The 27,770-nt window shown below is 45.6% G+C and overlaps 1 protein-coding gene across 4 annotated transcripts in view; it reads left to right on the forward strand.

The window, feature by feature from the left end:
- ARHGEF12 (Rho guanine nucleotide exchange factor 12) overlaps positions 1–24,300 on the forward strand; it is a 185,412-nt gene extending 161,112 nt beyond the window's left edge. For all 4 annotated transcript variants that reach the window (XM_075546721.1, XM_075546722.1, XM_075546723.1 and 1 more), the window contains 16 exons: positions 788–934; positions 1,937–2,022; positions 5,108–5,233; positions 7,378–7,492; positions 9,478–9,578; positions 11,021–11,098; positions 12,188–12,263; positions 12,739–12,906; positions 13,824–13,911; positions 14,216–14,302; positions 14,437–14,516; positions 14,726–14,959; positions 17,948–18,403; positions 19,700–20,016; positions 21,996–22,065; positions 22,576–24,300. In XM_075546721.1, coding sequence (XP_075402836.1) covers positions 788–934; positions 1,937–2,022; positions 5,108–5,233; positions 7,378–7,492; positions 9,478–9,578; positions 11,021–11,098; positions 12,188–12,263; positions 12,739–12,906; positions 13,824–13,911; positions 14,216–14,302; positions 14,437–14,516; positions 14,726–14,959; positions 17,948–18,403; positions 19,700–20,016; positions 21,996–22,065; positions 22,576–22,586 — 2,240 coding nt within the window. In that variant the 3' untranslated portion in view covers positions 22,587–24,300. The remainder of the gene's footprint in view (positions 1–787; positions 935–1,936; positions 2,023–5,107; positions 5,234–7,377; positions 7,493–9,477; positions 9,579–11,020; positions 11,099–12,187; positions 12,264–12,738; positions 12,907–13,823; positions 13,912–14,215; positions 14,303–14,436; positions 14,517–14,725; positions 14,960–17,947; positions 18,404–19,699; positions 20,017–21,995; positions 22,066–22,575) is intronic.
- The last annotated feature ends 3,470 nt before the right edge of the window (positions 24,301–27,770 follow it).

Genomic DNA, 27,770 nt, shown 5'->3' on the forward strand with positions numbered 1-27,770 from the left:
GGGATGTCCGATTGCCCACAGATGGGCCCTAGGTCCCCACTCTGCACCCCCCCTCATTCACAGTGCTATGATTTTTTTTGATCTTTGATACCTGATCCCTTCGATGCCTCGTGATCACACAGGCTGGTGTGCTTCCTCCATGTGGGCTTTGTTGTTTCTCATCTCTAGATGGCCGCTTGTTTACCTTCAAGCCTTTAAGACCCCAGATGCTATGCTATATCTTTTGATAGCTGGGCACCATTAGCTTTCTTCTATGGTAGCTTTTAAGTGTAAAATTATTTGAATGATATTTCTCACTTGTCCATATACTTACTTACTATCTCATTAGCCCACATTTCACAGTTTGAGCAGTAGCAAAAATTCTATCTGCCTACGTTATGTATATGCGGGCAGTAACCAACACCGAGGTGTGAGGCGAGAGGAATGCTGCCTTGAATGGTTAAGGTTAAGTGTCAGTGGCTGAGCCATGATGCTCAGTAGTTGGCAGTTATATAGAATCCTGTATTTTGGCAGTTCGGTAGTGATAGAGTCATTCTCCATTTTCACATAATGTTGATTATGGCAAAGAACCCCTGGTGTGAAGCAGGTAACCACGTTGCTAAGTGAGGAGTGGGGGTGTTCAGTAGGTAGGAGAGTTTCATGGTGTCAGGAAAGTGACTCTAGAGCCACTGGACCCTTCCTAAACAAAGTCACGTTCTGCCTAACTCACTTGCTACGTATTTCCATGTCTAGTCTCATGAAATTGTTCTAAGCAAGGCCGGACTCTATCTCCTATTTTTCTGCTTAGAATTGTTCTACACTGAAAGAGCTCATGTGCGAACACTGAAGGTTCTTGATCAAGTGTTCTATCAGCGAGTGTCCAGAGAGGGAATTCTGTCACCTTCAGAGCTACGGAAAATTTTTTCAAATCTGGAAGATGTTCTTCAACTTCACGGTAAGAGAAACTGCCTCTCATCTTTGTCCTAGCATTTCCATAGAGAAGGGATTAAGACCACCACGGTCCCTTAATTTGTATAAGTCAACTTTTATAATGTATCCATGTTAGTGTGTCTGGAATTATATGTGAGCGTATAACAGAGAAATCACCCAATCTTTGAATATATCATTTTTGGTTTGTTTTAGCTGGATGTGTAGAGCTTAGTGTCTAAAGTCAGTGCGTAAAGTGAAAAATAGTCAAAATCACCCTTGACACATTTCTTAAATTTCCTGCTAATTATAGTGTTGTTTTAAAAGACATTCTGTATCAAATATGACCGTGTGAATGCGCTTTGTCAATAGAAGTAGGTAGGCTTGAGTCCATGGTGTGGGGTCTTTTCAGGAACTATGTGAGTTCGTGTTTTGTCTCGTGGCACACATGAGTAAGTATGCAAAATTGTACCTTCTTGTCTAGTCGTCTTGGACTTTTGTAGTCACTTGCATCATTTCCTCTCTTGCCATTCAGTGATTTTCTAAAACACTTAGTTAAGCTTTCAGTCTCCCTTTTCATCAAGGATGCCATCAGCTTCCACATTTCACCCCCTGACTTTGTTGGCTTTACTGCTTTGTGGGTGATGTTAGATTTCACCAGCCTGCATACTGAAGTCAGGCTTGATTTTGCACCTGGCTTGAGGGCATAGGCACTTGGAAAGGAAGGGCAGGCCGAAGTCGCGTGCACTGTTTAAATCCAGTTCTTTAGCGTGGCTCTAGGTGGCGCCCTGATGCTGAGTGCTGTGCTTGACGCCAGTGCAGCCGGTGCCGGGTGCAATTCTCCCAACGTGTGGTTTACGCTTTGCTGCCTGTTTCTCATGTGGAGCTCAGAGATTCCTAGGTGTGTGAGAGTGTGGTATCTGGATTTAAGGATATTGGAAGCAGTAAAACTATTCTGAAAACCCTTTCTTTGAAAATGTAGCCATTTGGTTAAACTGAATGTATGCTTATATTTTCCTTTTTTTCTTAGTTGGGTTGAATGAGCAAATGAAAGCTGTTCGAAAAAGGAATGAGACTTCTGTGATTGATCAGATTGGGGAAGATTTGCTGAGCTGGGTAAAGATATTTTCTATTCCTTAAAAGTATTCTTAGAGATAACTAATGATTAGATTCAAGGTTAAATAATGAACCTTTAAAAGTATGCACATGCATCCATTTTGCAAAGCTAATGTTTAACTTTATAAATGACAAACTTAAAAAATATATATATATATGAAAGGTCTAGGCCAGTGGTTCTCAACCTTCCTGATGCCATGACTCTTTCATACAGTTCCTCCTGTTGTGGTGACCCGCCCCCCCCCCCCAACCATAAAATTATTTTCTTTGCTACTTCGTAACTGTCATTTTGCTACTGTTATGAATCGGGGGACCCCTGTGGAAGGGTCGTTCGACCCCCAAAAGGGTCACGACGCACAGCTTGAGAACCGCTGATCTAGAGCATGTATTCACTGTTTCCATAGAATCAAAGATACTGGTCCCATGTACTTGAAAGAATATAGAGCAATTTAGATTTAATAGATGTCATTTAACTGATGCAGATTTTCAGTCATCATTTGTTTTCTAAATCTAGAAATCTTATGTGTAGAACATAAGACAGTTGCATGGTACTGAACTATGTGGGTAACTGGCATTGCCAACAATACAAAAGTGGCCTAAGCTTACTCATACTATCAAATGGACACATCTGTGTGAAGAGTCAGGTGGTCACTGGGAGGACTAAGGTGCGCCTGCATCAAGCCATGGTTTTTCAGTCTCCACATATGCCTTTGAGAGCCAGACAAGGGGTAAGGAAGACCAAAGAAGAATTGACGTGAATCACGATGTTTGTGAAGAATATCGACTCTCCATATACTTCCAGAAGAACAAGCACATCTATCTTGGAATAAATACAAGCAGATAGCTCCGTAGAAGCAAGGATGTTGGGACTTTTTCTTACTTTGGATATGTTGTCAGGTGGGCATCCCGCTTGGAAAAGTAGAGGTGTGGACGGGAGAGAAGCCTCTCCGGGATGGATCGGCGCCGTCCGTGGCTGCAGCAGTGAGCTCAAGCATGGAGAGAACTGTGGGCCCTAGAATTGCTGCAAGGAGGTGCTAGGAGTCAGAACTGACTTGCGCCACCTTGGGGCAGCAACAATTTCAGCATACAAGGAAAGAATCCTGAGGCAGGTGGCAGCAGATTGTCATTGTCTTTCAGTCAGTCTGTCTGTACCAGCTTGACGGTATGCACTCACATGCCAAGACTGCCGTGCCCTGTCCCGGCCGTACAGTGGCAAACAAAGCCGCGAGGTGCTGGTCATTCTTAGTCAACAAGAGACAGGTAGTTGGCGCCTCTGGAGTGAGTGGCGAGGGTTCCCCAAACAGGAATGGACAGGTGATTGTGGCATATACACTGGGGACTTAAATTGGAACATGGGGGAAATCCTCTCCAGGGGTATTTTGGAGTACTGTATAAGCCGTGTTTTCCAGCACATTTTAAATGCAGTTTTTGTGGTAAAATTAGGTGGGTGAGCTTATACTCCGAGTATATATGATACTTTTTAGAAAGTACTATCATACATTTGGTCCTCTTACTACAGGTCCTCGGACTGCAGGCACCATCATGACAGAGCGGGAAGCCTTGCACGGGGAGGACACAAAGTTTCTTTTAGAATACACAGGAAGAAGCACTATTTGATCATTCGGCTCTGTCTATAAAGTTGAAAAAAGTAGAGTGGACTAACCAGTCTGGCTCGTAGCTGCCGGATACAAAGGAAGGAAAAGCACTGGCTAGAACTCCCTTAAAAGCAAAAATCTGAAACAGACCTTTGCTGCTGCTCTTTCAAAGACGTAGCTTTGAAGAGTGCTGTCCTATTTATTCTCTCGTTGGCTCGTGTGCACTTAACGGGAGTCCTGGTTGTGTAGTGGCTTATGAGTTAGGCTGCTAACTAGAAGGTGAACAGTTTGAAACCACCAACTACTCCAAGGGAGAAAGATGAGGCTTTCTGATATCATAAAGATTTAGTCTCAGAAACCCAGAGGGTCAGTTCTACTCTGCCCAATGGGGTCGTTATGAGTCAGAATTGACTCGATGGCAGAGTTTTTTATATTGAGAATGTGCACTAAAACTACTTGTAAAACTTTGAAGTTTAGAGTATTTTGTTTTTATTATCTCAGCTCCTTTATTATTTGCATGACTCTGATTGACTAACACAAGTTTTCCCTTTAAACACGTTGAATGCCATACGTACAGTAGACCAGGAATGAGACGCTGGAGAAACCTACTAAAATGATCACTTTGGGTGTGTTCTACCTGAGGAGAAACATGTCTGAATTTATGTACATATTCATTGCAAAAGGAATTTTCATAAAATAATTCTGTGGACAAACTTTTGGGCCTATGAGTTTAAATAAATGATTACGTGGAAAACCTCTTTGTAAAACCATGCAACAATTCTTACACATGCTCAGGTGACATAGAAAATAATTTAATCCCCCTGTACTGTATGAGAGTACTGATTAGGACAAAGCACTCATGAAGTGTTTTCTCAGAAACTTAAAAATCATGGCATATGCAAACCAAAATTTACAAAATAGAAAATACCAATTCAAAGTCTCATCTTTAGCCAAGGAGGCTCCTGAGCCAGCTGCAGCCTCCACAGGCTCAGCAGCAGTGCTTTCATTGTATTGCGAGCCAGGAGTTGGGAGCTGCCGTGGTTCATAAGAGAATAAGAGTGAGCCCTGGAATCCCAAGGATTTGCTTTCAGGAGCAGTCACAGAGCAATTTTTGTGCTGGTGTCAGGATCCAAGAAAATGAAAAGGTCTCTCAGTCTCCAGGAGTTTTGTGTCTCAGATTCCCCCAAACGTCAACTTTTCTGTAAAATTGAGATCGAAATGTGTAGTGTTTAGAAGCTAGCAAATTGTGGTGGCCTAAAAGCAAGGGAACTCTGGGTGGAAGATGATCAAGAACGGTCTGGCTGTGTCGAGATCGGACGTTTTAATTGGGAAACCTTGATATCCCATGCAGGTCTGTAGTTTGATCGATGCTTGTCCCTTGAGAATACATGTTTGGATGTTGAAAAGGATTATGGTCGCCTGTCATCTGTCTGACATTATGTAAGCTCCATGTCCCATTCTCCATTGTTTGCTTTACATTCTTGGCACAGTTCAGTGGCCCAGGAGAGGAGAAGTTGAAACATGCTGCTGCTACCTTTTGTAGTAACCAGCCCTTCGCCCTGGAGATGATCAAGTCTCGTCAGAAAAAGGACTCTCGCTTCCAGACTTTTGTGCAAGTGAGTTGAGTGCTTCATGTGAAGAAAACCAACAAAAACAATGAGATTAAACTAATGCAAGTTTGTACTAACAGAAACCATGATAGCAATTGCGATGAAGTGCTTCATAGTGGTTATGTAATGTTTTTAAAGTCATGTCTAGTCTTAAATTACTAGAAGAAATAGTTAAAATTGGAATGGTGAATGAAAAAGAGCCCTGTAAGTCAGGATTAAAATACTTGTCAGAGAATTCCACATTGCCGAGAAGATATTACCGGGAAATGACCCCTGCACACCATTAAACACTAAGGTTGGCCGAGGGAGGAGCATAGCAGCAGTTCTGTCCACTGGGGTGGGCTCCCTTCAATAGGGCTCCACTCAGCCCGCCGCGGGGAGTCACTTATGACCTAAGCCGAGTATCTCACCCATTACTTACAGTTTTCATTTTATTGGTAGTATCTTGATAAATCTGATCCTTGTTTTTTGGGGGGGGGGTGAGCAGTATGAGACCTAACTTAGCAGGTATATTGTGCTACGTATATTAAAATACACCATTAAAAACAAACTGGACAGTAGTAAGTGCAGTTCGTAGTAACTTGAGTGCTCGGTAAGTCATGGGGTCTGCTCACATAATGTAGAGAACGAGGGAGAGCAGACTGCCCGGGGCCATGTCTGTTTCCTATTGTTGCCTAACAAATTAGCACAAACATAGGAACTTACAACAATGCACATTTTAAAAAAGACAAAGAGAGACGCTGATCCCAAGGGCTCAATAGAAAGTAAGTGTGTAGAAAAGAATGACGGCAGCACAGTGCCGATACAGTGGATGTGTGGATTATGTAAGGGCTGTGAGAGCCCTCGGTCAAGTGATCGTTTCATGAGAAAGTTTTTAAAAACTACATGTATTGCCTCGCCTCACACTTTGTATGTGTGGGAGCCTAAGTGCTGTTGGCTAATTCTGCAGTGTAAAATCTCCCCAGACTGACTTTGAGGTCATTTTCCAAGTCTTCAGGTTGCTAGCAAAATTCATGTCTTTGTAGTTGCATAATTGAGGTTATCATTTTCTTACAGTTGTTGTAGCTAAGGAACCGTTCTTATCTCTCTGAGAACCCCTGCACCTCTTTTCTGTGTGGGCCTCCTGGACACCCCCTGCCTTCTCTCCATCTCTCTGCCACGGCTTTCTTATGAGGGCTTCTTGGACTGCGTCAAGCCCACCCAAAGCAGTCTCCACTTCCATCAACGAAAAGTCAGTCAGTTAATAGCCCATCACATTCTTAGACTTCACCAATGTCCCCGCCGGGGAGCTCCAGCGGAATCCTCGGAGGGTGGCATCTTGGGGGCCATCTTTGAGCTCTGCCTGCTAGCCCTGGCATGCCCATTCGTGTACTTACTGTCTCGAGCCGTGTTTGGGCCGTGGCCCCGCAGTTGGGGTAGTTGGCACAGAGGTCATGCAGCCTTCCAGATCTCAAGTATCTCTTTCTGAGCCCTTCACGAAACCCTTGCAGATCCTGCTGTAAAGCTGGCAGAGCCAGGCTGTGGGATCATTGTCACTGGGCACATTTGAAAAAGCAGATAGCAAATGAGCCGATTAGTTTTTGGTAGAAATTATAAGATTTCATGAATCGATGAGGGTGATACACTTTTGTCACATAAAAGCAATTCTTAGAGTTGAAGATGGGTGCTCTCTCCCCACCCTAATCACTGCCATTGAGTCGGTTCCAGCTCTTAGAGCCCCTTATAGAGTAAGAGAGAGTTGCCCTTTTGGGTTTCTGAGACTATAACTGTGAAAGTAGAAACCTTCATCTTGTTCTCTCGGGGTATTTGATGGTGTCGAACTGCCGACCCTGAAGTAAGCAGCCTAACTGTTAACTCACTATGCCACCAGCGTTCCTTTTGGGTGCTCTTGGCCCTGCCTTAAACAGTAAAACAAACTCTTTGGTTTAGTGATAAAGGCCCTAGTTCCCATTCTGTGATTAAAGGAAAAAACGAAAGTATAGCACAGAGAGATGGCTGGACATTAAAAAAAAAATCTTGATTTAGTAATCAGAAAGACAGTGGTCTAGACATGTGTATAGTGAATTCATGGAACATATTAAGTAATTGTAAACCTATTAAGAATTAGGACCTTAAGAATACCAATTTCCTTACTTCATTCTTAATTTTAGGAAGCGGAGAGCAATCCATTGTGTCGTCGTCTGCAGCTGAAGGATATCATTCCCACCCAAATGCAAAGGCTGACCAAGTATCCTCTCTTACTGGACAACATTGCCAAATACACAGGTACAGCATTCATGTGAGGTTAAAAAATATGTTTAAGGACAAGCATAATGTGTCCTGCTCAATAACCTCTCCCAATGTCCTGGTGTCTGCAGGTTGTATTTCCAAATAATGTGGTAAGGTTCTCTAGCAAGATACAATCTAGTCTACTTCTGGTTTAATGTCATCCATTAGCAGCTCTTACACAGGGTTTGACACATGTGGGCCAAATCTGGTTTGCTACATGTTTTTTGTAAATAAAGTTTTATTGGAACATAGCCGCCCTCACTTGCTTCCCAGTTGTCTGTGACTGCTGTTGCACTGTTGCAGAGTTGACAGTAACTGCCTGCAAATTCAAAATGCCAAGAGACATTCAAAAGCTTGTAGAAAACTCCCACTGTCTCTTCAGGACTTTTCCTCATGAACTTTGAACCCCCCTCTTATGTATTATCTGGCTCTTTATGGGGGTTGTTCACCCCTTGTTCCATTTGTATAGCTTATAATGTGGGTGAGACTTGGCCCCCAGGCTTGTAAAACATAGTGCCCTTGAAACTTCGTGTGAAGTACCCCGTCTTGTTTTGTATACTACAGTGATTTCTTTTAAAGATGAGTATTTGTTTTGTTTTTTCCAAACAATTATATTGTGCGTTAATCTAGACCTCATACTCTTATATAGTTCAGTCATGTATAAGCAGTATTGTACAACTGCTACCAAAATCTGTTTCAAAACATTTTCCTTGATCTTGAACTTCTTGATATCAGCTCCCCTTTACCCTTAACCCACCACCCCCACCAAACCCCCTTGGAACCCTTATTTATAGTTGTTGACTCTATGAGTTCATCTATCCTCAATTTCATATACCAGTATTTATGTTTGAAGTAAAGTCATAAGAAGTCTCACCTGCGCAAAGATTATCTGAATTGAGATTTTGCCAAAGGTGTTAGCTTGGTATAAAAATACTTGAGGGCTTACTTAGTATGCTTTTATAACTATTGAATAAAATGAAATATTCTTCTGTGTACCTATAGATACACGTACTACACACACACACACACACACACACACACACACACACACACACCCCTACCTTCACACTAGGCTCCAAGCCAAAAGTGTTAGGTTGGTATAAAAATACTTTAGGGCTTACTTAGTATGCTTTTATAACTATTGAATAAAATGAAATATTCTTCTGTGTACCTATAGATACACGTACTACACACACACACACACACACACACACACACACACACACACCTACCTTCACACTAGGCTCCAAGGAACCAGGCCATCATATGAAAATATGCATTATCTGAAATCCTCGCCTAGTCCCTGCCCCAGCCTCTGCTCCTTTCCGACTGTAGCCTGCCTTGATGGGTGGCAGCAGCTCCGCTGTGCCTGTAGCAGTTACAGACTTGCCCTCACTCTGCTTGCTGGGATCCTGCTGGGTCATGTGTCCTCAGCTACCGGAGGCCCAGCTCAGGCCTGTGGGGCACTTGCTTGGTGCGGGAAATGAGAAGCAATGTGGCTACACAGTGTGAGCAACCCCTCGGTGCCCTCCTCCCTTCACCACTACCACCTGCTGCTGGTGGCTGCACTCAAGGGGAACCCTGAGGAGGGGACCCCAGGCTCTAACTGAGAGGGCCTGAAGCTTTGGAACCTGCTCAGCTTCCCAATCAGAAAGCAAAACCATACTCCCTGCAATGTGGAGATTTCAGTTCCCCACTGGACTTAAATACCCTGTGGGGGAGGATATGGGCAGGGTCTGGAGAAGGTGTGGAGAATCTGTACTGAGGCTAGGATGGATTAGGGTCAGTATGTTCAAAATAGTGCGAGACTAGATTTGTCACTATTGTAAATAAGAATTGTCACACCTTCGGTGAGTGAGTTGAGCGAATATGTGTGTGTGTGTGAAGCCCTTATGTGTGTGTGTGTGTGTGTGTGTGTGTGTGTGTGTGAAGCCCTTTTCTGATTTCTTACAATTACATTTGAATTTTCCTTTCATATGTAGAATGGCCAACAGAGAAAGAAAAGGTGAAGAAAGCTGCAGATCACTGTCGTCAGATCTTAAATTATGTAAATCAGGCTGTCAGGGAGGCAGAAAACAAGCAGGTAAGATGGGCAAAGCCCGACAATCCAGTCTGCTGTTGTGAAGAGACTTCCTTTAATACTAGGTGGACTCTGCAGTGGTCATTGACTCAGTCACTGTGCTATTGATGGGCAAGGCTGTGTTGACTGCTCATATGGGGAGAAGTTTCCCATTCCTGGACTTTGACCCGTAGCTTTTCCTGATCAGGGTACTGTCAAGAAGCACTCAAATTGTGATTCAGCAAATATAAAAATTCAGACCTGTTCCCTTTTCCCTTGGAGGGCTATGACCTAATAAGTTCAAAGCCCAGCATTAGAGCGCATACCATACATTTGACTCAGAAGTGCTACTGTTCAGAGCTCATGGAAAGGTTGGCATTTCAGTGCATATAAATTTTACTTAAAAGAAATTGTGAGCAAATATTGAATCCTTGTTAATGCTGTGCATACTGAATTGTGTAAAGGTGAGATGTATTTGTATCTGCAGCATTATTTTCAAATGCATAAAAATAAGCGCTATTGATGAGTAGAGAGAGGAGTACCTGTATACGGATGGGCCCTTGATTGCGTAACTATCGGTGTGCTAATTGCAGGATGCCGCAGGTGGTGAGCATCCTGGTAGTCACTATGTGTGGTTGTGCTCTTCTGTGTGCTCGGGGCTCTTGATGTTTGGCAAAGTACAGTCTCCTTCATCCAGCATTCTTCTTCTAGGGATTTATCAGGTAGAGATCTCGATACACTTGAGCAAAGGCTTATGGAAGACCATTTCATGTAACATTGGGAAGCAGAATCTGAGAAGTAACCAATAAAGCCTAGCTCATTCACAGAGTTGAATATCATGCAGCCCTTAAAAAGAATGAGACAGTTATGTGCATTCCATTATTACAGAATAAGCTCTAAGTTAGAGGATCTGAATGTATTGTACGACCTTTGTGGTGGTCGTGTTTCTAAGGATGTCTGGTGTACAGAAGCACAGGCACAGAGACAAGCGTACTTTGAAATCCACAGGTAGTCTGTCAGCCTCCTTGAAGATGACTCCAGGAGTGTATATCGTAGAGATGTATGTTCACAGAAAACTACGGGTGAGGGGGAGGGGCACTAGGATAGCACTCGGAAAAGACTTATGCTGTGCCTTATTTTACCTTCTAAATTTTGGACCATGTTTGTGATTTAGATAGTTGGAGGGCAATATAATATGTTTGTAAAAAGGTTGAGAAAGAAGATGATGAAAACCAGGAGTGTAATATTACTGAGGTATGCGCAGAGTGTTGTTATTGAGAATGGACACAGCAAGCATTCACCAATTCCAGGGAGTGTTTTAAGAAGAAACTGAGCTGTCAGCCCTGTGTGAAGTTGCCAAGAGCTCCGTAAAGTGCAGATTTCAAGCGTCCATATTGATTTAGAATGAGGAGGTCATTGATGATCAAAGTAGTAACCTCCTTGACTTTCCCTTGTCTAATTTTCAGCGCTTAGAAGATTATCAGCGTCGCCTTGATACTTCTAATCTGAAGCTGTCGGAGTACCCAAATGTTGAAGAGCTCAGGGTAAGAGACAGGCTAATTGTAATTTTTTTAAACACAAACTTCCTAAAACCTTGGCAGGTAATTAAAGCATCTTAGTGAGAACACATGCCCCCTGAAGGAGTTTTTGTAGATCATCTTTAGGATTTTATTCTTCCTTTTCACGTTCTGATACTAAAAGATTACTTTAGTCTTTCGTTAGGGAAATATCCTGTGTGAAATTACTTTGGCTGGCAGGAATTGGCAGGAGACTAAGGCTCACAAGTTATTAAACTCAATTTCATTGTGCTCTATAGTTTGAATAACAGGAGTTGTGTTTTCTTTGGAAACTTCCTGGATATATGAATAAAGCGAGACAACTTATTTTTCCATGAACCACTTCAAGAACAGTGAAGCTCAAACAATTATAGGAACTATAGCAAAAACATGCACTGACTGCCATGTCTGGTATATAGAATTGTGCATTAAGGAACTTTATAGAATTTTAAGTCTTTCTTTTACTGTTTTACTATTTTACCATTGTCTTGGCACGTTTATTTGGTGACTTTAAAATAGATGTCCATGTTACAGTTAACAGCTTCTCAGGATGTGTGCTAGTGGTCTTCTTCTTAGCCCCTTATTTTCCAAAGAAGGAGATTTTTCTAGGATTGCTGGTACTCAAAGATGATTCTCTTACTAATACGTTATTAATATCAGAGCAAACCTGAGTATTACCTGGACTTTCATGATGAATACTGTTTCTTAGAACTTCTTTGTCCTAGAGTCTTGGGATGCAGCGGTCTCTCACAGACCCGCATGTGTATCACCCTGACCCCCTGACTCCGAGAGAAACGAAGGAATGACTTGCATATCTAGGGGCGGACTGTCTGCGACTTCATTTTCATGTGGCCTCAGCAGCACTTGGGAGATGCTTTCCTACTAGAAAATACCCGCAGATTGCTTTCATGTGGTCTTTATTTCTGTTTTCAACATTGACAATGATAATGGTGGTGGATGTAAGCGGTATTCTTTTATATTAAGAATTTCTTTAAAGGAAAGATTGAAATAACACAGGACATATCATCTAACAGAATGCTTGGAAATAGTTTGCATGTGATTCTCTTATTTTCACAGAATTTGGATTTAACAAAGAGGAAGATGATTCATGAGGGACCGTTGGTCTGGAAGGTGAATAGAGATAAAACAATTGGTAGGTCTCATGTAATCTGTCCACTTGGGGAAGAGGAGGAGGGAAAAATAAGACATTTGCATGTGCCAGAGAAAGGGAAAGAGACTCTTGGGAATCACCAGCTGTAGAGTTAGCAGCACTGACTTGGATTATTTGTGTACTTGCGACCCGCTGGAGTCTGGCTTGTGCCAAACACTCAGCTGACAGCTTTACGACCCAGTCCACTTGCCCTCGTCCTCCGGAAGCTTGCTTAGATCAACACGTCTCAAGCTACCCGTGAGCAGTGCTTTTTGCTTGGTTTGGGGTTGAAATGCTCAGATCTGTTACAGACTGACGCTTTTGTGAACGCCAGTAATAACCAGTGACTACTAAATGAAATAAAGGCATATACTCACCAGTTTTCCTATTTGAGGCATGAAATTTCTGTCAAATGGTTACAGCGCTAAGAAAACACGTGTTAGTTTGTGGGCTTACACCTTTCCTGCTTTTGACCTAGACCTCTACACACTGCTGCTGGAAGACATCCTGGTCCTGTTACAGAAGCAGGACGACAGGCTGGTGCTCAGGTGTCACTGTAAGATTCTGGCAGCGACAGCTGACAGCAAGCACACGTTTAGCCCTGTCATTAAGCTGAACACGGTGTTGGTTAGACAAGTGGCTACAGGCAAGTATGCCCACCGAAGAAGGCGCATCACGAGAAAGCGATGTTTACGTTTACCTGCATTATATTCTTAGGCAAATTAAATGCATTTGATGTATGTGTAGATAGCGAACGTTTTAGGATGTGTTTACACCCAAAATAAGTTAGGCTGCCCAGATCCTCTGAGCAGTTTCTGTTATGTAAAACATTTTATGTAGTGTGTGTTACGCAGATCACTTTGGTGTACACTCTGGGTTCAAATCATTAATCGATGCTAAGAAAGGGAGCGGATCGGGGGTAAGTGAGTGGCCATGTCTAGTACATGGGTGTTTTAATTCAGTAATCAGTGTGTATAGCAAGGACTTGCAGTAGGTAGTTGTGAGACAGGTGGCGATTTCAAGCAGGTAGTCGTGTGTGCAGGTGGCAGTAATCGCCATGAAAATGCGCCACTCCCTTTAGCACAGTGTGTTTGGTGAGTTGGGGAAACACAGCAGAACTGGTGGCGGTGAGTTGAGGGTGGACTTGGTGCAATCAGTTGGAGTTGGCAAGTTAGGCTGTAACTGTCCTACAAAGGAAACCCCAAGGGAGCTGAGTTTTGTGATGGCTGGATGCATTTATAACCTCTCTTATCCAACAGCCGTTAATAGCCGCCCACCGAAAGGGCGGTCCAGAACAAGTACAAAAGCACAGTATCATTTGGTGCAGCAATTTGTTTGTAATAAGTTGTTAACTTTGTAATCCTCGTCTCACTAAAGCAGCATATGCACGCTATATTGTGTAGTAAGTCACACATAGATTTAAGTTGTCCAGCATGATGAATTTTTACAAAGTGAACACATGTAACTTTTATGTATATTAAGATATAAAATGTTACCAAGACCCTTCAATCCCCTGCTTGTCTGAGTGTTACATTAAGCCTTGTCTCTCTCCCTTGTCCCCAGATAATAAAGCTTTATTCGTCATTTCCATGTCAGACAATGGAGCCCAAATTTATGAACTGGTGGCTCAGACAGTGTCAGAAAAGACTGTGTAAGTACCAGGTTCAGCTCCTTACTCTTCCAGAGGAGCTCTTTACAGATTTGTATCTCTTTAGATTGATAGCATTTGTTTTGATTCTACTTTATCAAAAGCATCTTTTCTAAAGGAAAAATTCTCAGAAGTAACACGTCAAGTTTTTTAAGGGGTAGGATATTCCAAAATTATGTTTGCGATTATCTTTAAGGTAGAGTTTTGCCTTTCTGTTTAGTTTTTCTTTCTGCTTCCTGAGTACATTTAAGAATGCTTCTGTCTCCTTTTCCTTCCGTGTCCTGGGTCCTTGGTGCCCCTCCGGCAGCTGGCAGGACCTCATCTGTCGGATGGCTGCATCGGTGAAAGAGCAACCCACGAAGCCCATTCCCTTACCGCAGCCACCGCCTGACGAGTGAGTGCCTCCGCACGCGCCAGTGGAGTTGGGCTTAGGGTAGAATTTTGGCTAGAAAAGGACTAGATAACTTCATGTTGTGATGCTGTTTAAATACCTCATGAAACTGAGAGATTACTTTCTCTGTCTCACAGAGGAGACAATGAGGAAGAAGAGCCTTCAAAATTAAAAGTGGGACATGATGGCCTTTCAGTCACGGGCCTGCAAAGTCCAGGTAAAGGCTTCCACGACACTGATCTGAAAAAAATGGACACTGTCCTTCACGATCCCCGAAACCCCAGCACTCTGTTTGACTGAGAGTCCCTGTCTCTGCCTGAGTGCTGTGTGTAACTCATGTGGTTATCGCCCCCGCCAGCATTTCCTGAGTGCTTCCTGTAGAGTTGACCGTCTTGTTTCTACTCTGCCTTTCTTTCCATTGAGCAGAACGAGACCTGGGGCTAGAGTCTCCCTTGATGCCATCCCAGCAGCAGCCTCCCTCGCTGGGCCCCTCTGGGAAGCCAGAGGTCGACGCCCTCTTTGTGGTGGAGAGACAGTTTGCCAAGGAGCAGCTTGCAGATGGCATCCTCAAGGAAGTGGGAGCAAACTATCAAATTGCAGTCCCAGATCCCCATATTCCTGTCTCTGAGGAGCGGTGGGCAGCAGATGCACTGAGGAATTGTAAGTTGTATTCATAACTCTGGGGTACTTTCAATTAAAGTACTAAATTATATATTTTCCAGGGAGAAGCCAAAGAAATATAATGAAGTGTAAGCTTTAGTTTTTCCCTTTAAGAAATTTAATTTAGTTGGGAAGGTGATAGAAACACCACAGCCTTCCCCTCCTTTTAAAAAAAAAATATATATATAAACACTCAAGATAATACAGATCTCTCAAAATTTCCTTGTGTCAGAGGAGGGAGATTACTACTTTGCAGAGTGGGTGTGATTCCGACAGCTTTGTAGAGAACAGACATTTAGCCACGAGTAATGGTTGGGCCAGATGCCCAGAGGCAGGACACGGGGTTTTCAGAGAGCAGCCAGTAGACCGTTGGGGCCGAGGTAGAATGTCTAGACTAGGGGACCCGTGTGCGGTAGGATGTGAAGGATGGAAGGTGTGCTGAGAGCCAGGTGTGCTGAGAGCCCAGCTAGCCTAAACCTGGAATAACAAGTTGAAAAATGGAATCCTCTGTACTCTAGCGATGACACATCACTGTGTTTGGAGGACAGTTTCAAGTGACTTGTACTCTAGTCTTCTTGTGGAGATTATAGAAATCTTCACCATGCTGGCCCCTGGCCACTCCTTTGGCTGGCCACGCCCTTCCCAGCCCGGTGAGAGTCGCTAATGGAGCATGCCTCTGCTGGGAGGGGAGGACAGCACCTTTTCCAGGAGGTTGCAGACCATTCAGAGAGCCACGGGATTCGAACGGCAAGAAGCTGGGAGGGCTTAGCTGCTAAGTGAGCTGTGTAGTCCTGTGCTTGAGGCTCATGGGCTCTGCACTAGAGTGGCATCGGGAGGAGTTACAATAAACAACAACTAGTAGTCAACACAGTTGGCTAGTTTGGATGTGAGGGCAAAGGGAGGGGACTATGTCGAGCTACTGTTAGTATTCTGAGACAGAGAGGGCGGCAGCCGCACACACACCTCCTCACTTGCACTTGGGACGCATTTTCCTTTTTGTCTGCCAGGGATCGTGGGTTCCTATTTAAGCAGTGCTGAGATTGACATCATGAATAATGAGGCATTTACAAGGACACATGAGTAAGAAGTTGGGGTTTTAGGATTGGCACTCTGGAGAGGTGGAAAGAGATTGGGTCTGAGTGCCTTGAGACTTCGGAGAGAATGAATGGGGAGTAGAAAGAGGACTACGGGCTCCGCCTATGTGGAAGCTGTTTCCCTAGAGGACCCAGGAGCTAGGAAGCAGGTTTCCGTTTGTTTCAACGCATCATGCCAACAAAGCGGAACTGGAGCAGACCCTAATCTGTGTGATGTGGGTGAGCCAGAATGACCACTGCAGGAGGAGGAAGTCTGGGCCGAGGCCTAGCTAGAAACCCCCGTCTCCTTCGTGGGAAACGAGCAGAGTGTGTGTTGCATGGTTCTCAAACCTAGGTCAGCAGGGTGGGTAACCACAGTGGTCGACTCATAACTCAAGCCACGTCAGTGACATCTGACACTGAGTCCATTCTGACCCATATTGACCCTGTAGGACAGGATAAAGCTGTCCCTCTGTGTTTCTGAGACGGCAGCTGTGTACGGGAGTAAGGAGTGATTACCTTTCTCCCGCAGGTGGCTTCCCACTACTGGCCCTAATGCGGAAGCCACTACTCAGTGCTCCCTGGCAACACAAAGCTTTTGCGCTGTGATCCGCGTTAAAGCGGTGTCTGCTTTGCACCCAGGGGGCGGTCTTACCCACGTTGGGAAACAGTGGCAGCTGGTGGCCTGCAGCACTGAGTTGAGAGCCTGTGCCACTTGCCACAGCCTGGAAGTAATCCAGCCTCCGAATCCATTCCTGGAGGTCTTAATATGCCCCTAGTCTGCCATGCCAGGACTCTGACCCATAACGAGTCCCTTCGGGGCAGAAAGCTTCCCACTTTACCCAAATTTTAAAAATTCAGGTCAGTTCTGGTTTTATTTCGTTAGCCATGACTGAACCAATTCCAACCTGTTGGAAAGCCTGAGCAAAATTAAGTCTGTGTTGCAAACAGGAAATTGGTCAAGTTGCTCACAGCCTAATTTACTCCAAATTCCCCTAAATTGACATTGTCTGAATGTTTTCGGTGGTTTGACTAATGTCCTCCAAGTAGTCTTGTTACTCCATGAGTGACCTGATCACATCACTTTGTCCATTCAGAATTAAATTGGTTCTTAATTTCAACAACCGCAGGCAGCTGTACCACTCTGGTGAGATACATTTACAACACTGGTAAATATTTTCTTACTCTTAAATGCTACGTGCTACCTACCCTTCCCTGGAGTCCCGCTGTACTGTGCACTCGCACCTTGATTTCTTCCTTCTGTTGGAGGCTGCTATGATGTCATCTACGTGGGCAGTGAGAAGCAATGAGTGCGTATGTGGGGGGTGTCCGCGTCTAGAAAAAGCAGTTAGTGTTTAAATATTTCTACCTCATGCAGCTGTCCAGCCTCTTTAAGAGTACTTTAGTCTATTTCTATTATATGCAGCAAATAATAGAGGCTCTTTAGGAGTTACAAGACTCTGTGTTACAGCTCTACCGCCCTGACCATCACACCACCAATAAATAAGATTACGCTGAGATCCTGTCCATTCTATTTTAAGGCTGTCTTTTCCAGAAAATGGGGCTTAATTTCACTTCTGAAAGCAAAACAAGGTTGTATAAAATGAATATTTGCTCGTATGCTACTAGTAAAGATAATTCTTAAGGTTAAATCGGTCATTTGGCCAATTGAATGTTGGCGGTGTAATGGTGCCAAGTTGGGCTGTGCAACTGCCAGGTCACTGTAGTCAAACTACCAGCTGCCCTGCCGGAGAGAGACGGGGCCTCCTACTCTGGTCAGGAATCACCGTCCCAGAAACTGGAACGCGGCACTTCTACCCTGAGTTGTAGGGTGACCGTGAGTTGGCAGGGATGCCAAGGTAGGGTGGTGGCCCCAGCAGTGAAGGTGCTTTTGTTGTCCCTCTCACCCTTGCAGTGGGTCTGTTGAAGCGGCTGCTGGAGCAGCAGCTGGGCTGGCCTGAGAGGCGCGCTCAGGAAGACTGGCAGCAGTTCCCACGCTCGAGGACGGCCTTGCAGGGGGTGCAGGCAGACAGCGGAGGCCAGGACTCCGAGACCAGGCAGGCTTGCCTTCCTGGGGGAGCACAGGGGCCCTTCAGAACTGGAACTGGTGAGCTCCCCGTTGGCTGCAGTCCAAGGACTTCAGGTGACTCCTTTGCTCCACGGGATTCGGCGGTACCGGCATCCCACGAGAACCAGGCAGGTGTCGTCGTCGTCATGGACCCGGAGATGCCTCCCCGCGAGCCTGAGGGGGGGCTGGATGAAAGCGGAGAGCACTTCTTTGATGCCCGTGAAGCACACAGTGATGATAACCCATCAGACGGCGATGGCGCTGTGAAAAAGGAGGAGCAGGGCGTCGATCCACGCATCTCAGGCAAGTGACTGCCTGCCCCGCCGACTTGATGCTGGTGCTCCTCAGTGTCTCGTGTGCTCAGCTAGATGTTGGTTTGGATTCTGGGCACTCAGCATGTGTAGTTAATGCTTTGGGCTGTGATGCAAAAGGTCAGCAGTTTGAAACCACCAGCCAGTCTGAGGGAGGAAGACCTGTAAAGAGTCACAGTCTTGGAAACTCACAGGGACAGTTCCACCCGAGTCTGTAGAGTTCCTGTGAGTTCACATCAACTCAATGGCACTTCAACCAACAGCTAATGAGTCTATTCGAAGCCAGACCCCACTCTAGATGCTGGAAGATACCACAGGGAATAAAACAGACCGGCCCCTGTTCTTTTGAAGCAGAAGTACTATTAGGGGAAAGAGTAATGGTAAATTAGTAATAAAGAAATAGAGGTTCACATAGTGAGAAAACAGTGGGCTAAGTGTTGGGCTGCTAACTGCAAGGTCAGCAGTTTGAAACCACCATCTGCTCCTCAGGAGAAAGGTGGGGCTTTCTTCTACTGTAAAGAGTCATACTCCTGGAACCCCGACGGAGCCGTTCCACCCTGTCCTACAGGGCGGCTAGGAGCCAGCACCGACTGGAAGGCAGTGAGTGTGAGGGAGGAGTATCAGGAAGAACAGTGACTCGGATGAGGGGGACACAGGGGACACTTCAGACAGAGCGACCAGGGAGGGAGCCTCTGGTGAGGTGACATTAGAGCAGAGGCCTTGGCGGGAGTGTGGAAATGAGCGGTGTCCCCGGTGGAGAAGAGGGGACGCAGAGGCTGTGTGGTGAGCACAGGCTGTGCTGGTCCGGGGTTAGCAGGGCTGTCCCTCACTGGTTTATGTAAGGGCATTGTAGTTCTCAGCTTTTAACTTTGGAAACAGAAACTAATGTCGACTGATACATCTCTCTGTACACATATAAGAAGCCCTGGTGGTACACTGCAGAGTCAGCAGTTCAAGCCTACTAACTGCTCTGCGGGAGAAGGATGAGGCTGTCTGCTTCTGTAGATGGACAGTCTCAGAAACCTTTCACAGCAGTTCTTTGTCCTGTAGGGTCGCTGTGAGTCAGCATCGCCTCAGAGGCAGTGGTTATCTATAGTAATACTAATTATTCAAGAATTGCTTGAAATTCTGCTTGGTTTAGTTTTAGTGGCAACATTTATTTCAAGTTGAACTTGGGAATGAAGGAACTAGTGGCTGTTGCCCTGTTCCAGCTGTCAGCTGATCACCCTCTCTCATCTGGTTTGACAAGGCCAGACCTACTCATCACACTGTGCTCTGCCTCCGACAGGAAATTACTTCATCCTCGATGGCTATGAGACCGTGCAGGAGAGCTCCACGGACGAGGAGGCCGTCTCCTCGCTCAGCCCACAGCCAACGGCCGGTGGCCCCTCTCCGGACTCCACCCACCAGCAGCAGCATTCGCCGCAGAATGCTCATTCGGATGGGCCAAACTCCCCTTTCACCCCCGAACTCCTGGCCCAGCAGCGCTGGGGAGCCATGGAGGATAGCTGCTTGCAGACCCAGAGTCCCTCTTCCTGTACAGATCTGCAAAGCCAGGTCATGGAGTACATTCATAAGATCGAGGCGGACCTGGGACACTTAAAGGTACCGCCAGTTTCAGCCTCCTTGGATTTGCTTATACAAACTCCATTGTGTAGCGTGACAGAAATGCTGATGTTGGCAAACTTGCTCGGGGCCAGACCTGCTTTGATCACAGTCCACACGCCAGAGCAGGGGTGTTGTTTACTTGCGGGCTTGGCACACAGAGGGCTCCGGCCCCAAGCCACAGCACTCTCGGGAGCTGGCGTGTGGAAGCTGATCTCTGGCCACCTGGATAAACAAGCGTGAGATTGGACCTTTTAGCTGGTTATAAATCCCCGGCTCAGGAGAAGCTGTAGCTCTATAAACTCCGTGTGGGTTTGCATGGGTAGCATCCAAGTTCAAGAACCTAAATAGATTTAGCATCCTTGGCTGGTCTCCATGAGAACAGAGCTTGGAGCTGTGTTCGGAGTCCAGGCCACTAAGTGCTAAGACCTGCCATAACCTAGTCATTCCGAGTCACCAGGGGCTGTTGGTCATGCGTTACAGATAGAAATCAGCTTTGGTGACTCGCATCATGTAAAAAGCAGAACATAATGGGGTTTTGTAACATGGTAATAGCAATTGCAGATGGCCACTGTTTTAAAATTGACGTGTGTAGTACCTTCTGAGAAAACATCCTGTCTGAAAGTCCCTCATCAGTGAGTGGAGCTGTGCAAACCCAGACATGCTTTCCGTTCCATTCATCATGTTGGAATAAGCATGAGCGGCAGTGATTAGAAGCGCTCGGGACAGTGTGAAAGTCTGGTGCACCTTAGTTTCCTCCCAGCTGTACCCCAGAGCTTTCCCCCTCGTGTCAGAGAGTTACAGTGGAGCCCCAGAGAGTCGAGATGCGATGCAGTCGCATTCCAAATCAATTTTTCCCATCAGAGGTAACTGATAATGGATTAATCCGCTCTTGACCACCAGCTTTTTACCCTAACTTTGCTTTTTTATGCAAACCATTACACAGAAACTTTAAAGTAATAAGTCCAGCATTAAATAATATAATTTAAATAAGAAACATAACATTAAAAAAGTTTTTAACAACTACAGTATAGCCTTCCCCCCTTGAGACTGGTGAGGATCTGGATCTGTGGACTCAGATGTGAAGAGGGGATATGGAGAGAGAATCATGCTTGGAAGGAGAATGCCCTTCCATAAAATTACCTGGTAGCTGCTTTTCAGGACTTTTTTCCCTTCTTCGCCTTTTTTCCTGGCTGGCTTTCTCTTAAAAAAAAAATCATCTGTCTAATGTGGTCTGCTGTTGGCCTTTCCTTAACTGTTTTCTAAAAGGGCTTTCTAATTATCGTCAACATCAATAACAATCAACCAGTTCCTTATCATGATGACTCTTTAAAAAACTCTTTCTTTGGATCCATGTATTTTATCTAAAAAACAGTACAAAAAGTCACAAAAACTAAGAAACTTATAGCAAAACTCTTGCAACACAGCTGCCAAAAATTTAAACAACTCGTATTAATAACGCCAACTAACACTGAGTGACCAAAACCACAAACTGCTTTTGTTTACAAAAATCACGTGTGTTGGGGCAGATTCCCATGTTTTGTTCGAGCTCCGATTCTCGACATTTCGCATTGAAATCCGATTGTGTTGAGTTCCGGGTTCCACTGTCTTGGTTTTTCGCATCAGTCTGTGGCTGAGATGGAATAAGAGATGGAAACAGAAATGGCGGGAAGGTCATTTCTAGTCTTGTTCCTGCCTCCAGACGTGGGACTTTTTCAGGGCAACTTCTGGGAATGAGAAATCACCTTTCATGGCTCCCCCTCCTCACTTCCTTTCTCAGTGAGAGCTTTAAGTTAGTCATCGAAGGGAGCGGAGTTCAAGGAATAGAATGTACTTCCCCCTCACGAATACAATTTCTAATGGCATTGGGAAGCATGTGTCTAATATTTTTAAAAACAGCCTACTGTATTATTTTCAAAAGTGCCCCCCCCTAAAAAAAAAGTCAAGTTTAAGTGAAAGATGTGGGTTTTGTTTTACAGAAGGTGGAGGAAAGCTACACCGTTCTTTACCAAAGGCTGGCCGAGTCTGCCCTCACAGACAGGCACTCGGGTAAGTTGAGCGCGCCTTCCAGACTCTGACGGCCGCCTGCCTGAGCACTATGCTGAATGAAATGATTTCGTTTTCCTTCAGGGGAAAACCTCCCGATACGCCATGTCCTTTCTGCCTCAAAAACAAAACAAACTGCTTCTAAGCATTGTCGATTCCGCAGAGGCTGCTGTGTGCTGACTGTCTGACTTCTTGAAGAGGCACTGTGGCTGTCCGTTCTGGGCCACCCCTTCCCTCTGCCTCAGCCTGTCCTGAAGCAGGAGGCAGCGCCCGCCCAGGATGCCTCCTTGGTCTTAGATCAGATGGGCGCTCTGCACCATTGTGTGCCTTTATCCGGGCTGCTCAGTGCTCTCACCCCTGCTCCTCCTCTCACGTACTCTGGGAGGGAGGCTGCTGTTCTGATCCAGAAACAAAGCTCGAAGCAGGCCCACATAGTTGCTCAGTGTTCTGTACAGTGGGGAATCTGTTGTTTTCTCTCGGTTTGATCTCCACCATCTCTCTTCTTTTCCTCAGATAAAAGTTAGAGCCGCTGTGTGTCTCTTGGAGGGACTGAAGGTTGTTGGAGTCCGAGCACCCACATTGTGTCCCCACGTCCTGGCTCCAGCGTGGACCCAGAGAGCACTCGAGTGACAGAGTGCCTGCCTGTGAGCCCCATCTGGGCTTAGCTGCGTCCCAAGGGACCCCCTTGGGACTCGCTCTCCACAGTGTGGTAGTGAGGGGATATTCCTGTTCTCTGGTTCTCCACCCCGTGCAATGGGAAATTCATTTTCATTCAGAACAAAAACCAAATGTATAGAGCTTTGGGTGTAGGATATGATACTGTACTTAGACGTAAGAAAAAGAAAAAAAATCAGATGTATTTATTTGACTTCATTCCGTATTTGAAAGCACATTTTAATTTTTATTTAGCCTTGTTTTGTTTTAATTGAGTGGTGAGCGTTTAGCCCCTTGCATTGAGTGCACCCAAGGATCAGCTGCTCCTGAGGCAGAGTGTTCTGTGTGGGGGTTAGGAGGCTGGAGAACGAGGTGATGAGGAGGAGGGGAGGGAGGGGCACTTGCCTTCATTAACCGGCATGCTGTGTTCCCTGTGTCCAGCCAGCCTGCTGCCCCTAGGGTCGTATCAGTGCTATGGAGCGTGGTGTGGCTCTTCTGTGCAGAGGATGTGCCCAGGTGGTCAGAGTAGCCCCCCCACACACACACACAAGGCAAGCACCTCTTCTCTGTAGTGGGGATCAACCCCAATTAACAGGAATCATCTGTGTACAAAATAGCCAGGCACTTGAAAATGGGTATGTTTTCTTCTGTTGTCTTCTTTTCTGTTGAGGGATGGGATTTGGGAGGGAGAGGAAAGCAAATTTTATTTTCTTGACTATAAATGTGTTATTCTTGATATTGTTTCAGTTTTATCATGATACATTAGAGGTCAGCATTTGTGTGAAATGACCCCTGCAGATTGAGCAGGAAGTAAACACAGCAAACGGAGATGCTTCCGACGGTGGCGAAAGGCAGGGTGGGAGGGAGCGCGCCTAGAGGAAGGTTATCTACCTGAATCACTACTGAGTTAAGCCTTGGCTGTCCTTAGCCACGGGTACTGCTGATTCTGAGGCCAGTAAAACTTTAGTACCTGGAGGTTTGACTCACATTGTTTGCACTGATGGGTGCCAAAGGGCTCACTGAGTCCAAAGGAGGGCCAAAGGTGGAGAGTGGGGGAGAGGAGGCGGAAAGGGCTGCTCAGACCTGCTCCAGAAATACTTCCTTGTCCTCTGCTGTGAGAGCGCTGTCCACACTGGTGCCTGGCTGACCTTCCAAACTGCAGATCAGAAAGGACATACACTGGAGACTTGCAGGCAAGGGGTCGGGACCCGCCTGCCCTAGAATGGACTGACAGACTGCCAGCAGCACCCACAGGAACAAATGTTCAAGCTGGGTACTTGAGAGCCCCTCCATTACATTGGCTTCACGTGGTTTTCTTTGGGCATCAGGCATTTCTGTATTTTGGAGGATATATATTTTGCCAACTGAAACGCAATCATTTGTCGAACCTGTAAATCCTGGTGATACACAAGAAGCTCATCCACTGCCCACATCTTTCCACAGTGCCCTCTGATCTCTAGGGTAGTCTAGATATCATCTTTATGTGTACCTGCAGGGGTCCATCACAGTCACCCCCACCCCACCCCCATGCCCCGAAGTTTTTTTTATCACAGAAATAATTCCCAACTTCTATATTGACACCACTACATCATAACAAGCCAGTTTTTGTCCAGGGGACTGTGTCTGCCTTTTTGAACCTACCTGTGCTTTCAGATCGATCCCCTTGGATTGTTGGACATCATCTGTAATCTAGGATTATATTGTGAGTTATAGGTGACGTATATCAGCCACATGGAAATTGAACATCTTCAGAAGACTGTGGTAAAGCTGAAACCCTTAGGTACGTCTTAGGAGGAGCAGATAGAAGCCACATGGTTATAGCTGGGAACAGTGGTAATAGTCCCAACTAACATGTTACACCTGTGGCCACCGGACACTAACACACCAGCTAGCAATTAGTCAGGAGAAAAGCAAAGAGAACCGGAGTTCTATTTACGTTTCAGACACTACAGGGTCACTGCTTAATGCTTTGGCGCCTAATGAAGATGCTTGTGGTGAGCCAAGGTTCCTGTTCCCTTAGCTCAGCCAATAGCTTGACCATAGCTTCTCTTTTGTGCAGTTTAACAAGGCGACCCTGGAAAGGCCTGTGACCGTAGCTCTAGTACTTCCAAATGCATTCATCTCTCGGTCTCACCCTTACATGTGGCCCCAAGAGGAAGTTTTAATTTTGAAAAGATCCCACAATTTCGAATGTTCTTTTCTTTTTTCCTTCCTTCCTTTTTTGAGTTCGTTTTATCTTGCTGTCGTCATCCCTCCTTCTCAACTGGACCCCCTCACCCATCATTTCATGTGCTCTACATTAGTGCCTCAGCCAATTCTGCTTTGATCGTTCCAGCTGCCTTTCAGGATGATGGGATTCGATTGTCAGTGAGTGCTGTTCTCCAGCACACGGGACCGGAAGTTGGCATCGACTTGCATTTCCCGTGGGCCCCTGGGATGGTGGACAGAGAGCTGGGGGCCAGCGTCGAGCTGTTGCAGTGAGTGACTAGCTGCAATGCCAGGCTCCCTCCTGTGGGCTCCAGTTACGCTCAGAGGGTCTCCTTGGGGCCATTGAGCAAGCCCCTCCACCGCGGTAGTTGAAAGGCATGATTTCTGCCCTGGGAGCCGAACATTTAGACCCTTTAAAATCAGCATGCACTGTGTGACTTAGCCTTGTCTCTGAGGACTGAGCATGTAACTACTTACTATATTGTAAGAAATAGCTTCCCCCAAATCACTAGGACTGTTAGGCTAAATCCCTTAACAAAACTCTTTTTCATTTTGTTTGTTTTGGGGGTGGACTGAATGCCATAGTAGGGAGGAGAGTCCATTTCTAAAAGCTAAAGAAAATAATTATGCGCCAGTGGCTTGTCCTTTGCGCGCTCTGTGGCACTGGGGAACTTGGGGTGAGGGTGGGGTGGGGCAGGGCGGGCTGCTCATTACAGGCTGGAGGGGAGGTGATGTTGAGTCCCTGGAGCTCTGGTCACTACCCTTCCATACTTGCCGCTCAGGGGACCGCTGAGGGCTGTGTGCCGAGGGCCTCCCACGCACACACTGGCCGACCTGCCAGCCAACTCTGTTGTTGGTGAGGTGTTTCTCTCCCACACGACTAGTTTGGGTTTATACATTTTTTTTTCCTTCCTGGGTTTGCCCACCCCTTTTTCAAGATGGTTTTTGGCAAGGAAAATGTTCCCTTTGCTCGTCTCTTACACCTCCTCTACTGGTACTGATAGTGTGGGTCATAAATTGGTAGGAAAAAAATGTACCTCTTTGAGGGAAGGCCTCCCTTCCATTTCCAGGTGCCAACTGCTATGCAGATATACTGCAAACACGGGAACTGTCTTGTGCACACTGTGGGTTATTTTTAATAAGTCTCTTCCTACTAGAACATTTTATTTTCCTTGTTCACCATACAATCATATACTCTTTAACAGAAATTGCTTTTTAAAAAGAAAATCTGGAATTATCTTTAAAACAAAAACTTTATTAATAATCATGTATTTTTACTGATCACATTTTGAAATGCCTAAAAGACTTTATTGTTCTAATTATCCAGATGTACCTTTGTAAAATAGCTCTTTTATGAATTAGCTGATAAGGCTGTATGTTTCTGGAACAAAATATTGGTCATCTAAAAACTTGCTGTTTTCTGGGGTGTGGGAAAATAGAAAACGAGAGTTCAACTATTAAATAAGCTTAAAGGAACCAAATATGTGTAGTCTTGTTGATTTTTTAAAATATATATTTAGTGTGTCAAACGTGGGCTCTGTTTTAAAAGTTGAGGAGGTCTTAGTGAACTTTACTGGCTGCGACCCCCAAACAACCCTCCTTCCTTAGGGAACCCTCATTGGTGAGAGGAGGCCCCTGACCTCGGTGGCTCTCAAACCTCAGTCAGAGCTCTAGCCAGCAGGGGTGGAGAAGCCTTGTCGACCACAGTCAGGATTCACTTGGCGGTAACGTTGGTTTCTTGCTACCCTAATCACCAGCAAATCACGGTCACTGAGGTAGTCTGACTCAGCCCAGCCTGCAGGACAGGGTAGAGCTGCCCCTGGGGGTTTCTGAGACTGTAAACCCTGGGAGTAGAAACTCTCTTCTCTGAGCCTGGCTGGTGGTTTTGAACCGCTAATCTTGCAGTGAGCAGCCCAATGTGTAAACCACTATGTCACCAGTGCTCCTACTACTACAGAGTGGGGGGCGGGGCATCAAACAGAAAAGGATATGCTTTGTTACCACGCCTGTCACCCCAGCAGAGGCCATACTGTGTATGCCTCTGTTTTTGTAGACTGCAGTTTAACCGTCTCCCGACCCTCCCTGAGGTTGCTTTTAAAACGCATGTGCCAGCTGACCGATTCCTGGGCGGGGCCTGTAGTGTTCAGTCCATCCGGGGCACATTTGGTGCCAAGTCTTATCGACATTGCAACACTTAGCATTTTCCAGACATCTCAGCTAAGCCTTTAAACAATTTTGGATGCTCACATGTACTTTGTGAGCAGAACTAGAGTACGAAGCAGGCTAATTTATTCAAAGTACATTTGAATCACAACCTGCCCACCTGTCTGGGAGAACACGTGTGTGAATAACTACACAGCTCCCACTTGCTCCTAGAAAGCTGCCTTCTAGGACAGGGGTGGGGCATAGCCAGGGTCCTCCGGCCTTCTAAGGCCCCCGAGGCCTCAAGACCAGCTAACCACACACACCTCACGGAAGAGACACAGTTACAGCCATCGCATGGGGTAAGTTAATGAAACGATTGACCAAATGCAGCACGCTCGCGTTTAAGTCGATCTTATCTGGCCGCAGAATGCTGTTAAAAAATCTCCAAATGGCCCTTCGCAGGAAAAATGATCCGCCCAGCCTGGTTCTAGAGAAAAATGGAACTGTGCACATGCGCAGTTCCTCCTCTGCCACCCCTTTCAAAAGCAGATGGCCAGGTTTCCTGCGGACCTGAAAGAGAAGAGGTCTGTCCGGCTACAAAGCTAGACATCGCTGGTGGAAGTGTTGGCCACCCGCCATAATGTACAATGTAGTTTTTGTTACTGAGTGCGTGTTTCTTGATTTCAGTTTTCGGAAGGTGT

This window comes from Tenrec ecaudatus, chromosome 4 (assembly GCF_050624435.1).
Source record: "Tenrec ecaudatus isolate mTenEca1 chromosome 4, mTenEca1.hap1, whole genome shotgun sequence".
Classification (NCBI taxonomy): Eukaryota; Metazoa; Chordata; class Mammalia; order Afrosoricida; family Tenrecidae; genus Tenrec; species Tenrec ecaudatus.